Genomic DNA, 14,949 nt, shown 5'->3' on the forward strand with positions numbered 1-14,949 from the left:
CAGCAGCATGGTGGGACAAAGCTGAGCACCCGCTGCCACCACTCTCATCACAGACACCTTGCAACAGTCATCGTGGTGTATCCAGGCTGCACAAAGGGCTGTTCAGATGGAATCATCATGTCCAGACAAAGGTATTTCTAATTATTTCCTGGCAGATAAAAGTCATTTTTCTTCTTGCATCTGTTCACGTGAAAACCTGCACAGTGCCCAGGCTCCCAGTTTCACCTTCCCTTGCCATTTGGCAAATACAGTCCTGCCATTGTGTGGGGAGCCAGGAATTCCTTGTGAAAACAGCCAGAAGTGACCTGCTGTGTGTGGTCCTGATGGAGCTGTGTGGTGTGACTGTGGGATTTATCAGCTCTGCACTGATGGGGAGGAAACCTCAGTTTTTAATCAGACGTTCCCATTACTGGAGAGCGAGTGTTGTTGTAAGCTGTTAGGGCTGCTGGGTTGTTCTTTTTCTGGCCAGGCTTTGATGTTCATGTGTGACATGGTTACGTATAGGATATTGCAAGCTTCCGAAAGGCTGGATGTTTAGTTACAGGTCTCAGTGGGAGCTGAGGATGATGCCCCTGATTGTAGGTACTCAACTACTGCAAACCCTTGTAAAGACAGAGACCATAGAATCCCAGACTGGTGTGGGTGGGGAGGGACCTTCAAGCTCATCCAGCTCCAACCCCTGCCACAGGCAGGGACACCTTCCACTAGAGCAGGTTGCTCCAAGCCCCTGTGTCCAACCTGGCCTTGAACACTGCCAGGGATGGGGCAGCCACAGCTTCTCTGGGCACCCTGTGCCAGCGCCTCAGCACCCTCACAGGGAAGAACTTCTGCCTAAGAGCTCATCTCAATCTCCCTTCTGGCAGGTTAAAGCCATTCCCCTTGTCCTGTTACTACCTGCACTTGTAAAAAGCCGCTCTCCAGATTTCTTGTTGGCTCCTTTAGGCTGTGGAGATGATGGAGACTAAACCAAGAGGTTACACAAATGCTGGACACACCGCTGTGTGGCTGGGCTTTACTGGATTTTCCAGTCTGTAATTTAACTGGGACACGTTTCCAGCAGACAGCTCTTACTTAGGGAATGTGTTAGGCAGGCAACCGGGATGCTGCATGGGTAGAAATCAGCTTTGTTGTAGTGGTACCCATGAAGATTGGCTAAAGTTGTCTGTTCAGTTTGGACTGCTGGGACAGGAGGGGACATCCATCTGCCTGAGGGTCTGCCCAGGCACCATGAGCATGTGAGTGCTCAGCTGCTGCTGCTCCCCAGAGGAGCCCAGGTATTTATTTCCCTTTCTTGGGATAGTTTCCGTAGGTGAGAGAAGGTTATACCTGGAGTGTGGGGAAGGTTGATCTGGGATGGCAAGGTCAAGGAGGATGGAGGTTTCAACACACCCGGAGATGCTCCAGCCAGGAGTCCCTGGATCAAACCCAGCCTCAAGTAGGACTCTTAACTCCACGTTTCTGGAGGCTTTCAGTCTCTTTATGGATGCAAAGCATCCAGCAGTCTTCACTCCACATGGCTTATCTTTGCAGCCCAGACAAAATGCCTTCCCATGGAACTCCTTGCAGATGGGATCTCCTGGCAGAGCCCTGCCTGGACTCGCTGGAGCTGCTGCTGCTCAGATGAGCAGCAAAACCTCAGCATTAGCTGTCTTCTGGGGACATGCTGCAAAGGTTTCCAGCAAGGGTTGTATCCTGCAATGACAGGAAAACAGGGTTTTGTTGGACCTCAGTTATAAATACTTCACTCCCTGGATGGGTAGGGCTGTGTCACACGGGATCGATGATGGGGCAGAGAAACAGTCCAGATGTGCATTGCAAAAGTAAAACCAATGCAGATGGCTTAAAGTTGCTTGAAAAAAACCTCACTTTTGAGGTCATTGTGTCCCTTCTAGCAGGAGAAAGGGCTGGGAGCAGAGGCTGGGGCAGTGGGCATTCATCTCCTGGGCTCTGGTTTGCACTTTGAATGGACTGTGATGGGCTTGTTGCAGACCCCTGGGAGCATCTTGGGCTCCTTTCATCCCCTGGATAATGGTCCTGTGCTTGCTGAGCTCTTGTAGACAGAGGGAAGCCAAGGGAATAAAAAGGACAGAGCCCTGCTGCAGTCTGCCTTGTTGATGACAGCAGATGTGGGCAGAGAAGATGCAATTAAATATAATATAGGCTATTGGCCCAGCCTGCCAGCAGATGCCCCTGAGATCCATTTAGTGCTGGACTTTTGAGCCCCAGGAGTGATAACATGGAAGGAAACATTGGGTTAATTTGAAAATGGGTCAATGGGATGTAAAGATAACCCTGCAGTCATCTGATTTCTTAGAGCCTTCACTGTGCTGGGGAGGGGAATGCATCCCCTGCTTGATTAAAGTACCTATAAGGGGAAAATAGCAGGACAAGAAGCTGCTGTAGATTTATTCTGGAGTAGGCACAGCTGGTGGAGACAGCTGGTGCAGAGGCGAACACGGTGCCTACATCCGCTTGGACTGAAGCTGCTTCAGATGCTGCCTCCAAAGAGGAATGAGGGCTGAGACAATGCACTGATCCGGGAGATGCCAGCAAAGGACCCCAGAGGTGCTGAGCGGGTGGCCATCCTTGGCCGGTCTGGGAAGGGAGGTTCCTCAAGGAGCTGGGATCAAGCAGTTCAGCCTCAAATCTCTTGGCTGCACTGGCTGAGGAGGAGGCATTTGAGCTCATCAATTTTATTTGCGTAATTTCAAGCGCCATTAATAGTACATGGCACAAGGAAAAATCAGGGAAATTGCACTCCAACCATGAGTGAAATTGGGTTTAGTAGAAAATTAGTTGACTTAACTGGCAAATGATGAAAGCTTGAATAAAGAGTGTTTAAATAAGGAGGAATGATTAAAAAAATCCACACCCTCCCCCCACTTGGAGGTGCAGCCTGGATTTGTATGAACAGAATATTAAAGTGGTTATAAAGTGTTTAGGAAGGATAAGGGGGTAAATGAGAGAGATGCTCTGCTTCAAAGATGCCAGTCCTGCTTTTAGAGCTACTCCAGGGAGTATAAACGGACGCGGCAAGTCCTGAGCACCCGGAGAAGGGACGTGTGGCAGATCCCAGTGACGAGAGGGAACCAGATCTGCTTTACCTAACCATTGGAAAGGCTTTTTGGAGGCTTCAGTATGAGATACACTAATTGTCACCCGCAGCTCCTTGTCAAGCTTGGTTAGGGCTTTCCAAAATTGCAGGTGATTTTGTAATGCAGCAGCCTGGGTGATGGGTACCAGCTAGAGGAGGAGGTACGCTGCAAGAGATATGTTACAGTTGGAGGGTTTGGCTGATGAGCGAGGAGAAAGCAGTATGTATGTGAGCAAATGTGATGGTTAGTATTGTGTCTCTATAAAATCCTGGCTTAAAAATTCCCCTTCAGCCTCCCTTGTTGCCCTGTTTATCACACTAGGGTGGTTTTGAACGTGAGAACCTTTCCATTCCTGCCACCTTCCCAATGAGCCATGTCACATAAATTGGGCATAGAAGTGATAAAACAGCGGCATGTTTGCCCTGCGGCTGACCCAGGCAGGTGCCCTGAGCTCATATCCCTTGTGACAAGAGCAATGAAACAGCTGCAAATGCAGCTCTTCACCTTCAGTTGAAACCCAGTGTTTTTCCTGGCTTTGGTGAGTGATGTGGTTCCACATTTAGTCACTCTCTGGAGTCATGGTCAGGGTTTTGGGAAGACCCTTCACTGGTCTCAAGTTGGGATGGGGCTGGAAGAAGGATCGTGGTGTCCGGTGCTCAAGGGCTTGCAAGCCATATCAGAACAAGAGGGAGGTATGGTCAGGAGCAGACCGAGAGCCCTTTGTTGTACCTATAATGGCCAAACAATTTCAGCGACTACATATGATCCCTTTTGGTGATGTTGGTGAAGACTAGGGAGAGATTGCAGAGCAAATGTTTGTGATAACTCCATCACTTGGCTGTTGCTCAGGTGGGAGAGCCATGGATTTCCTCTGCATCAGCCATAGGATCAGTAGATGAAACACTGTTCGTAGTCATAAGTCTGGGTAAGGGATGAGGACCTAATGGAAGTGCTCCTCAGAGAATGGACCCTTGGACTGTGGGTTCATTTGAGCTTCAGCTGAGCAACAGATAAAACCCATGGGTTGGTAGGAGGATTCTCAGGTTCAGAAAAGGAAATGCAGAGAAATTAGGAGAACCAGTAAGAGAGGTCATGTAGAGTGAAAGCTTCAAAGCTTGGGAATGTAAAACCTGGCTGGACCTTCTATTCCTAAGGAAAAGGAAAATACAGGGATGGCTGGGGTAAATTCCCTTCTCCACATAGGTGCTATGAGTAAGTGAAGAGCCCAGAAGAAAACAAAGACAGACATCTTGGCAGACAGGAGCTGAGGGTGAGATTTCACACTGTCTGAGCTCTGGCTTGCAAAGTAAAACAGACATTCCTCAGCCCTGTCAGAAGGCCTCAGATCAGAATGTAGCAATGAAATGGTGGGAGTGGGGCAAAGCCCAGGTGGACCAAATCAGCTCAACATCTTGGATTTCCATGAGGATGTTGCTGTTGCTCTTTGAATGTGAGTGGGGTTATGAGGATGAGGACAAGGAAAACATCTTCAGGAAGAAAGAAAACCACAAGAACATTGGAAGCAAGGGTGGATCATTTGTATTTCTGAGCAAACTGGCACTCAAATCTCAAGTACATGTAGCGAGGATTTTTGAGCAACCTGCTGAAGCTGGAAGGTGTCACAAGCGTTTTTTTTTCTGAGAAAGAAGAAACATGGTCCAGACAAGCAGATGGGCTGTCAGGCTGACATCAGTGGTACACTTAGCGCAACAGCTTTGGAGAGAAGGATTCATCAATTCACAGAGGTAATTGAAAATAGAAGGAGACATGTCACAGGTTTACCAGCCTTGTATCATGCCAGATTAATCACACATCCCCCTGGCAGCAAGGTAACTGATGAACTTGATAAAGAGATTGCAGCTGATCTAGTTTATCTGGACTTTCATAATGCATTTTAGCTGCTGGAGCAGGGAAGAGGGGCTGAGTATGGCTGTTGTAAGGAACTGGCTGAAAAGCCAGTAAGTGAGACCCAGGGTCCAGCTGCTTGGGCTTTATGGATCTATTCATAAATGAGACAAAAAGTGAGAAATGTTAATGGAATGTGCACAACATCTAAGGACAGGCAGTGTCCCTAGAGTCAAGGAGAAGCTGAGGTGCTCTGGGATGTGGTGGGTACCTGTAACACCTGTAAGCACTGGAGCGAGAGGAATGGTGGATGGTGTGTGCTGGGAGAGGTGTGGTGCTGGGAATACAGACTTTGGCTGAGCTGGGAGCCTTGCAGGCAGGGAGGAGGGGGAAGATGTGGCTTCACAAGTCTGTCACTGATGTGACTGCAATGAAAGCAAATGAAATCTGGTGTCTGCGGCAAGAGAGGTCTAGGGGAATGTGTGTGTTGAATGAGAAGCTGGCGAGTCCTGGCTGGGAATGCTGTGCAAAACCCTCATCTTCCACATGGGAGGAGCAGGAACCCAGCTGGAGCAAGTGCGAAGATGGGGAGGGACCAGGCCTCACTAAAACCTCAGAATTTTGGCCCAGGAAATAAAGACCAGAGAGAAGAGAACCATCTGCCTCCCCCTCCATCAACCAGAGAGCTGGTTGATGGTCCCTGTTAACTCCTAGCAGGGAGATGAGTGTTTGTGTTGAGGGCTGTCATGGTCCTGAAGCCTGATCCCTCCTGTTTCTCCCCAGACATTTAGGGGTGCCTCCAGGACGGGGAAACTGCCCCTTGACCAGTCCTTTACCTTTTGACCTGATCTACACCGACTACCACGGTCTTCAACAGATGAAGCAGCACATGGGGCTCTCCTTTAAGAAATACAGGTGAGCAAAGCCTCCTCCCTTCTCTTACTTTCTATTATATTAATTAGCAAGCAAAGAGTAATGCTAATGATAGTCCCCATGTCCAAAGAGTCAGATGTTTTGATTTCTGCCTGGCTCTGCCTTGCTGTGCCCCCCATTATCATGGCATGAGGCGTTCTCCTTACTCTGGAGCCTCACATGTTTGAGATAAAACCTCATTAAAAGAGACTGAATTGGGAAAAGAAAACCCTGCATGTGCCTGCAGTGTGTGTGTGTTTCCACATGCCATGCCTGCAGTCTGCAGCCAGGGGTGGCCACACCACAGAGGGAGGCATGAGTCTTTTGTGTTTTCAGGAAGCCCCGTCCCTGGCTCCTTCAGCATCAACAAAAATATCATCATCCCCTGGTACATCACCAGACAGGAAAATATGCAATTTAATTTACTGCTGATAGTCCTGCTATTTATTTTGTTTTCTCCCTTCTCTTCCGCTATCTTACACAATTTTATTAGAGAGAAAAATGACAAGTGGTGTTATTGCTTTTATTATAAATACATTTGCTCTTGCATTCAGCTTGTTTTGCTCTTCCCTTGCTTGATGTTCCCCTTCTCTCCTCAGTCTTGTGCCAGTAATGTCTGCCTCAGCATTCCCAGGATACTGGGAATTAACTGGGCATTAACAAGTCTTCAGGAGGTGCATCATTCTCCTGACTATAAGGGAGATGAAAGCCCGCAAGTGGAAATTGCTCCTTACAGGAGGCAGCAGTGGGTTGGGAAGAGCTGCTTGGGATGTTCCTGCACCCTCTGCTCAGAGAGCGAACAAGGGACAAGCTGCTGGAGGACACCACATGTCCCTGGTAGTGGGACTTGCTCAAATCAATGTCCGTGGGTCCTCTTCTCCCTCCCAGATGCCGTTTCCGGGTCATCGACACCTTTGGGACGGAGCCAGCATACAACCATGAGGAGTACGCCACGCTGCGCGGGTACCGCACCAACTGGGGCTACTGGAACCTGCAGCCCACCCAGTTCATGACCATGTTCCGTAAGTGGGGATTGGGGGCACGGTGGGGAGCTTTCGAGGGCTCACAGGCACTGCAAAAGCACGTCTTACCTCTGTCAGGAGGGGATGCATGGGCAGTGATCTCCTCCCCGGCTCCACTCCTGCATCCTCCTGCCTGCCAGTGATACCCAGATCTGCTTGGCCGTCTTTTGGCTATAGAAATGATCCAGGGAGAGAGACCTGGCTTCTTCCTCTGCCATGGATTGCTGGCTCCAGCACAGGCATGGCCAGACACAGGGCACAGTTAGGAGCTTCCAGGTCCTGGGAGGGGAAAGCTTTGCAACCTTGGTTGCAGAGCCTAGTTTTATTTCAGCTGGGGGTCTACAGATGAGAGGCAGCTCAGTGATTGGTATTTGTGGCATGGAAAGGAGATGTGCATGTCCGAAAGGAGCCCAGTGACCTATGTCAGTGACCCAGGGTGCTGGGTGAACCAAATGTTGCTTTTTCCTGGATAAAACCCATTTGGCAGTCTTAAAAATGTCTTACTTCTTAAAGAGTCGCTCAAGTGAGTTCCAAAACCTGTATTTTATGAGCTGCTTGGATGGGGATCCATGCCATTTTTTCTTCAAGCTCCAGCAAGGCTCTGGAGGTGGGCTCATCTCAGTCCCATGCTGCAATGGGGCTGCGTCCTCAACCCTCATGAGGTCCTAGAAAACATCTGCCCAGCCACATGTCTTCTCCTCTTGGTGCCCACAGCTCACACCCCCGACAACTCCTTCATGGGCTTCGTGTCAGAGGAGCTCAACAAGACAGAGAGGCAATTCATCAAGTCCAACAAAGTGAGCAGCATGGCAGTGGTGTACGGGAAGGAGGCCAGCATCTGGAAGGTGGGTGCACCCAGGCAGGATGGGGCAGTTGTAGGCCAAGCTGTGAGGTAGTAGAAGCCTCTGGCTCTAACCCCGAGCTTTTGAGGCTCAGGTCTTGGTGTGTTTGTGGAGAAACATCCTTGTCCCATTCATAGAGGGGAAGCTGAGGCTGCTGCAGTGATGTGGCATGTCCAGCACCTCAAGGCCAACAGGGCAAAGGCTAATGACATCCCGTCCCTTTTGCTCTGGGTGGTGCTTCCTCCCAGCAGGCTGCTTAGACTGAGGATTTCACATTGGTCATTTTATGCAGTCGATTACAGTGATTGCTCTTAGGTGATGTCCCATGCTATGATGGGGATGGTTGGTCTCTGCTTTCAAGTAGCCTGTGAAAGGGGGATGTGCTACCCTCCAATGCTTGTAATGCTGTAGAAGAGGGGTGGTCAATGCATGGGGCAATACCCACCAAAAGAAAACATACCCCCTGCATCCCTATAGCAGCCAGGGGACATGTGTACACTGCCCTGTCTTACCCAGAGCTAGCCAGCTGATTTTCCTTCCAGGGCTTAGAAAAAAGGAGGTAATTCTTGCTGTCTATTGATTTATTTCTCTTTCTTTCCCTTTATGCACCACCTGGGGCTGCTCCAGTTGCAGGTACTGTACCACACACTGCTGGGCTTTACCTCTGCGCATCCGTTTGCAAGACAAGAGGTTTTGCTGGACTTGACTTTGCCTTGTTACAGGCTCAGTCCTCCTGAGCTGCTGGATCAACGCAATCTCATCCCCATCCCCATCCCCTCATAGGGATACCTGTGGTGGGCCAGGATCCAGCCACATCTCCTGTTCAGTGGTGTTTGTGGCTTTTCCATCACCTCCCATGTCTGAGAGCAAACCCCCCAGCATCCAGCTAGCTTGGGGTCTCCATAAAGACCTACTAAACCCCACTACATCTCATTTTAGGGGAACTGTAGTATCTTAGAATCATAGAATAGTTAGGGTTGGAAAGGACCTTAAGATCATCTAGTTCCAACCCCCCTGCCATAAGCAGGAACACCACACACTAAACTATGTCGCCCAAGGCTCTGTCCAGCCTGGCCTTGAACACCTCCAGGGTTGGAGCATATCTTGTCTTTATTTTCTATCATTCCCGCACCCTTTCTTGTCCAGAAATTTCATCTGAGCTTAGTTAGGTTAATTTGGGAAGGCACTAAACAGACTTAAAACCTCGGACCAGACGTTTCCCTCCACCCTTATTGCTACAGACATCCTTTTAGCCTGAGTTCACAAACAGCATCAGTTTTTCCAAAACTGCATATATGGGGTAGTTTATTACTGGGTAAAGGGGCTGGTTCTTGCTTGTCACTGTACCTTCAGGCCAGGCTGCCTGCGTATTGCTTTGTGTGATAGAATAAGCAGGAAGAGGAGCTTTTCCTTATTTTGAGTGATTTTGAGGTCTAGGAAGAAAAAAAACACCTCCATCTTCTGGAGCTAGGTGCTTATTTACAAGCACTGGACCAAGCACTGTCTCCAGAGCAGGATCTTTTTGACATTTGGGAACATTTCATGAAACATCCTTTCCTGCTATTTCTCATTTTCTACCCTTCTGAACTTCTTGCCTCTGGCTTACAAGAGCTGAAGTTTTAATAAGCTGGGAAAGGCCATTTTCATCAAATGCTGCCCAGCTCCCATGGGTTAAAGCAGCTCAGATGCAGTGGTTGGAAGGGGGTCTCCATCATCCCAAGACCTTTGTGTTAGGGAATTGATATCCAGCTCCAGGAAGACCTTATAGCAGCTCCCATTGCCTAAAGGGGCTACAACAAACCTGGAGAGAGGCTTTGGATAAGAGCCTGTAGAGACTGGACAAGAGGAATGGCTTTAACCTGCCAGAGGGGAGATTGAGATGAGCTCTGAGGCAGAAGCTCTTCCCTGTGAGGGTGCTGAGGCGCTGGCACAGGGTGCCCAGAGAAGCTGTGGCTGCCCCATCCCTGGCAGTGTTCAAGGCCAGGTTGGACACAGGGGCTTGGAGCAACCTGCTCTAGTGGAAGGTGTCCCTGCCTGTGACAGAGGCATGGAACTGGATAAGCTTTAAGGTCCCTTCCAACCCAAACCTGTCTGGGATTCTATGATACGTGACTGAAGGCAAAAATACAGTGTTGAGAGGGACTTTAAGGCAACATACACAGTTTTCTCAAATTTTCTGTTTATACCTCATTATTCCCTCCTGGTCTCTGCTCTTTTGGGGCCTTTTGCAGCACTGGAACGAACTGAAAATGCAGCATCCAAAGGATTCTGAACCATAAAACCCTATGTGGTTTTCCAAGCAAAATAATTCTGCAGTAGAGAAATTGTTCAAACACAGGCTGTTTTGGAGAGCAAAAGGAAGAAAGCCTCCAAAAGAAGAATACTATTGATCCCCTTAATGTTCCAGGTAGGAAAGCAGGATGGGTGGAGACCTTATAGGAGCCTTCCAATATCTGAAGGGGGCCTACAAGGATGCTGGGGAGGGACTCTTCATTAGGGACTGTAGTGGTAGGACAAGAGGTAATGGCTTTAAACTTGAACAGAGGAAGTTTAGGTTAGATATAAGGAAGAAGTTCTTCACAGTGAGGGTGGTGAGGCACTGGAATAGGTTGCCCAAGGAAGTTGTGAATGTTCCAACCCTGGTGGTGTTCAAGGCCAGGCTGGACAGAGCCTTGGGCGACATAGTTTAGTGTGTGGTGTCCCTGCTCATGGCAGGGGGGTTGGAACTAGATGATCTTAAGGTCCTTTCCAACCCTAACTATTCTATGATTAAGCCTGAGTGAGAAAGTCCAGAAGACTTGTTGGAACAGGGGGACGTTAGCAAGCTTTGGTCTTTGCAAACTTCCCTCAGAGTCCCACGAAACCTTTCATTCAGCAGCTCCAGAGTGGAGTTTGCCCTTGGAGGTGGCAGGGAAGGCAGGAGCTGGAGGTGCTGGGTTCAGGGTGCTGGGTCCTGCAGCCATCCGGGTTCACTTGGAGTCTGGGATGATTCAGGATGTGTGTCCAAGGCAAGCGGAGGGGAGGATGCGGGTTTTGCACTGCTGTGGGTTTTCTTAAAGCATCGCGGGTGCTCCAAGACAGGAGTTTGAAAGTTAAATCTCCCTCCCATAACTATGGAGGGAGTCAGGTCCATCGTCTGGTGCAGTTCACACCTCTGCCTTCCTCCCCAGGGCAAGGATAAGTTCCTGGCCATCCTCAACAAGTACATGGAGATCCACGGCACAGTTTATTATGAGACCCAGCGGCCGCCCGAGGTCCCAGCGTTTGTGAAGAACCATGGGCTGCTGCCACAGCACGAGTTCCAGCAGCTGCTGAGGAAGGCCAAGGTGGGCAAGGGTCATGGTCTGAGCCCAGCTGGTAACTCAGAACCACGCAGCTGCCGGCTCACTCCCTCTCTTCTTCCCCCTCTGCTCTCGGAGGGATGGGGAAGAGAATCGAAAGAATGTAAATCCCACGGATTAAGAGCAGTCCAGTAACTAAGGTATAATACAAACCACTACTGCTACCACCAATAATAATAATGATAAGGGAAATAACAAGGGGAGAGGATACAATTGCTCACTGATACCCAGCCCGACCCAAGCAGAAACCTCCCGGCTTCCTCCCGGCTTCCTGTGCCCCTCCTCACTGGCAGAGCGTGCGAGATTGAAAAGTCCTTGATTGGAGTAAGCATTACTTAGCAACAGCTAAAAACACGGGTGGCTTATCAGGACTGTTCTTAGACTTAAGTCGAAAACACAGCACTGCACCATCTACTAAGAAGGAGAAAAGTAAGTTGTAGCTGAGCCCAGGACGGCAGGGGGAAGTGGGACAGATCCTGTTAACCAGCAGCAGTGAGGACTCAGCTGCCTTGAGAAAGAAAACCCAATTAAAGGAGGAGGCAGGCTGGGTAGAGGCTGTTATCTGTACTCCTCCCAGGCGCTATCAGCAGAGCTAATTAGCTGGGAGCAGAGCAGAGCACATAATTTCAAATGAGGATGTGTCTAATGAGTTTCTCCTTGCACACTGTCTGCAGATGGAGCACAAAGTTCCCTGATTAATTCATTTATGGCTAAGGAGGGGGGGATTCCCCCCACCCCAGCTGTGATAAGAATAAATGGGATTCTCAGAGTGAGTGTGCAGGTTATAGGCACATCCTGGTCACCTTCAGCTCTGTCTGGGGAAGATGTTGATTCACTGGTGCAAATGGTGTTGGCAAAGCAACAGTGTTTTTCCATAAAAAACAAAAAGTATTTCTCCATACAGGGCCAGTCATAACCACCATGGGGAATGTGCAGCTCTTGATCACCCCATTGCCTTGCACAAGTGGGCTGTGAGCTGTGGGGCAGGAGGATTTTTAGAACGTGTAACCTACAGGGTGCAGAACCACGTGGAGCTGCCATAGAGGCAGGATGAGAGCAGCAGAGAGGGATAATGGTAGGTTACTTTGGAGACTATCCTATGGGGTTGGCCACGTTTGCTCACCAGCACATGGGTTTCTCCTCTGCAGCTCTTCATTGGCTTCGGGTTCCCCTATGAGGGTCCTGCTCCACTGGAGGCGATTGCCAACGGCTGCGTTTTCCTGCAGGCGCGTTTCAACCCCCCACACAGCTCCCTCAACCATGAGTTCTTCCGTGGGAAGCCGACATCAAGAGAGGCAAGTCTTGCAGGAGGTGTATGGATGGGCTGGATGGAGCCACCCCCTTCACACCAAGGTGGGGGGCCAGCCCATGGAGGCCCGGTGGCTAAACTGAGATGCTCCAAGGGAGCATCTGAGGCTGGAGCAGCTCTGCTCTGGAGCCAGGCTGAGAGCGGGCTGGTTCAGCCTGGAGAAGAGAAGGCTTCTTAAGGGGAGACCTTAGAGCAGCTCCAGTGCGTAAAGGGGCTCCAGAAAACCTGGAGAGGGGCTTTGGACAAGGGCCTGTCAGGACACAGGCCAAGGGGTAATGGCTTTACCCTGCCAGAGGGGAGATTGAGATGAGCTCTGAGGCAGAAGCTCTTCCCTGTGAGGGTGCTGAGGCGCTGGCACAGGGTGCCCAGAGAAGCTGTGGCTGCCCCATCCCTGGCAGTGTTCAAGGCCAGGTTGGACACAGGGGCTTGGAGCAACCTGCTCTAGTGGAAGGTGTCCCTGCCCGTGGCAGGGGCTTCAAACTGGATGAGCTTGAAGATCCTTTCCAACACAAACCACTCTGGATTTCTGTGAGATAATTTTCATCTCCAAATGCAGAAGTACAGATACCTGCACATGGGGTCCCCTCTCCCGTCCATCTAAGTGCTTGGATGCAAGGAGCCCTGCTGTGGATTTGGGGTTGCAAAGGTGAAGGTGGTGCAGGAGACTTCTGCAGACCACAGATGACAAACCCCAACTCCTTTTTTTTACCCATCAGCCCAGATGCACACACCCCCCAATACCCTGCTTCCAAACCAGGGTGATGGTCCCCTGTTCATCCTTCTGTAGATCCAGGGGACACCAGGACCTCGGTGGTGGTGCAGGGATATGAAATCCCTCCAGGCTTGCCTATCACTGGGAATTTGATCTAAGTGAAGCAGGAACTCTTTAAAAAAGTTAAAGGGTTGAGAAAATTGCCTCTTTTATTATTAATAAAGTAGATAATATGGATAATGCAGAGCAATGCTCACTCTCACCAAGAAGGGTTTTGCTGAGGGACTGTGTGGCTCAGCAGCCCAGCTCAGCCATCACCCATCACAGGAAGTGGGGCACTGGGATGTCCTGGACCCCCATGTTTGTCCCATGCACCCCCTAATTAGCTGCTGGTGTTATCCCCCATTCCGGCTGGGTGCTGTGGTTGTATATTTCAGCCTGGAGCCAGGAGGGAAGCTGGGGACAAGGGTTGTGAATTGCCCCAGGGTGTTTATACATTGAGGGGAAGCAAGTGATCAACTGGCAGGGAAAAAATGGGAAAGGACAGCAAGCTGGAGAATGAAATACAGAGCAAGCAGTGCTCTCCTCCTCCAGCTGGCAGGTTTTCAGGCTCCTCTTCAACACTTCACGGTGCCCCCAAAACACCTCCTCTGCTCAGCATCCTCTCACTTCCCTTTCCAAGAAGAGATCTGGGCTCTGGTTCTGCAGCACCATGGGACTGAAAAGGCAGTTTAGGGGCTGAAACAAGAGGTAGATCCCCCAAAATCACTCGGTGAGAAGCAGGTGAGGTACCAGTGTATGAGAGTGCTTGTGACATTGGGGTGATGCAGCTTTCAGCACTGCCAGACTTCCCTAGCCTTTGGTGGTGATGCATTTTCTCTCTGCCTTGTTTCTGGAATTGACAAACCTGGGATATATGGTGCCTTCACAGACCTTTGTTGGCTTGGTCTTTTTTTGCCACTCCAGATCCACAAATGGCTCAGGTCAAGGTTAAATTGTACCCATATTATGTAGGTACTCACGTCTGTGGAGATGATTTCAGTGTTGATGGGAATGGGCATCCCAACTCAGTGGGAATTTTAGACCATCAGCCTGAGGCTGGGGGGCAGCTGGGTTCAGGGAAAACCTTTTTCCAGCACATCTCTATGTGCAGTGGGTTAAAACCCAATGTCTCTGTGCCTGAGCCTGCTGCTCCTTTGCTGTGGTGGCTGTGGGGGGGAGACAGCAGCCATTCTGGCAGGGACTGCAGAAACCAGCTCATTCTGCTGTGGTTTAGGTATCCTCCCAACACCCATATGCTGAAGACTTCATTGGGAAGCCACATGTGTGGACTGTCGACTACAATAACTCTGAAGAGTTTGAAGCTGCTATCAAAACCATCGTGAGGACCCAGGTACGGCTCAGAGGAGGTGTCAGGGCTGGCTTTGAAGGGATGGGTATTGGGAGTGGTTACTGGTGCCTGATCCTCCCTTTTGAGTGTTCTTCCTTGAGTGCTCCTTCCTTGCTTCCCCTTTGGAATTATTTGCATGTGCAAGGTAGAGATCATCCTCTCATGTAGCTTCAGGGGGACACATGCTCCCACCTTGCTTTGGTACTGAGCATCCCAGGTGTTTCCCCACAGCAGAGCCATGCCTTTGAGGGATCTCCTGGGAGTCCTTCAGGCAGATCCAAAGCAAGGGAAAGCTGAGATAAGGGAGATGAGGTTTGGGAGCAGGAGGTTGAGGTTGCTGGAGATGCTCAGCAGTGCTGGGACCTGGTGTGAAGCAAAGATAAATCCAGAGTGCATCTCCCTGCAGAGAGCTACAGACCTCTGCACCTACCATTTCCCCATTTCATTGTTCATCATTGTCATTAGGATTGAGCAAATCAAT

The 14,949-nt window shown here is 50.0% G+C and overlaps 1 protein-coding gene across 2 annotated transcripts in view; it reads left to right on the top strand.

The window, feature by feature from the left end:
• The window catches only part of MGAT5B (mannosyl (alpha-1,6-)-glycoprotein beta-1,6-N-acetyl-glucosaminyltransferase, isozyme B), a 65,073-nt gene that overhangs the window by 42,358 nt on the left and 7,766 nt on the right, over positions 1 to 14,949 (top strand). Inside the window, exons 9-15 of one of the 2 annotated variants that reach the window (XM_010018469.1) lie at positions 5,724 to 5,855; positions 6,741 to 6,874; positions 7,589 to 7,719; positions 8,344 to 8,349; positions 10,887 to 11,042; positions 12,206 to 12,352; positions 14,355 to 14,471. In XM_010018469.1, the coding sequence (XP_010016771.1) occupies positions 5,724 to 5,855; positions 6,741 to 6,874; positions 7,589 to 7,719; positions 8,344 to 8,349; positions 10,887 to 11,042; positions 12,206 to 12,352; positions 14,355 to 14,471 (823 nt within the window). The remainder of the gene's footprint in view (positions 1 to 5,723; positions 5,856 to 6,740; positions 6,875 to 7,588; positions 7,720 to 8,343; positions 8,350 to 10,886; positions 11,043 to 12,205; positions 12,353 to 14,354; positions 14,472 to 14,949) is intronic. The other variant, XM_010018470.1, reaches the window with a different exon arrangement.

This window comes from Nestor notabilis, unplaced genomic scaffold, assembly GCF_000696875.1.
Source record: "Nestor notabilis isolate BGI_N333 unplaced genomic scaffold, ASM69687v1 scaffold977, whole genome shotgun sequence".
In the NCBI taxonomy this organism is placed as follows: Eukaryota; Metazoa; Chordata; class Aves; order Psittaciformes; family Psittacidae; genus Nestor; species Nestor notabilis.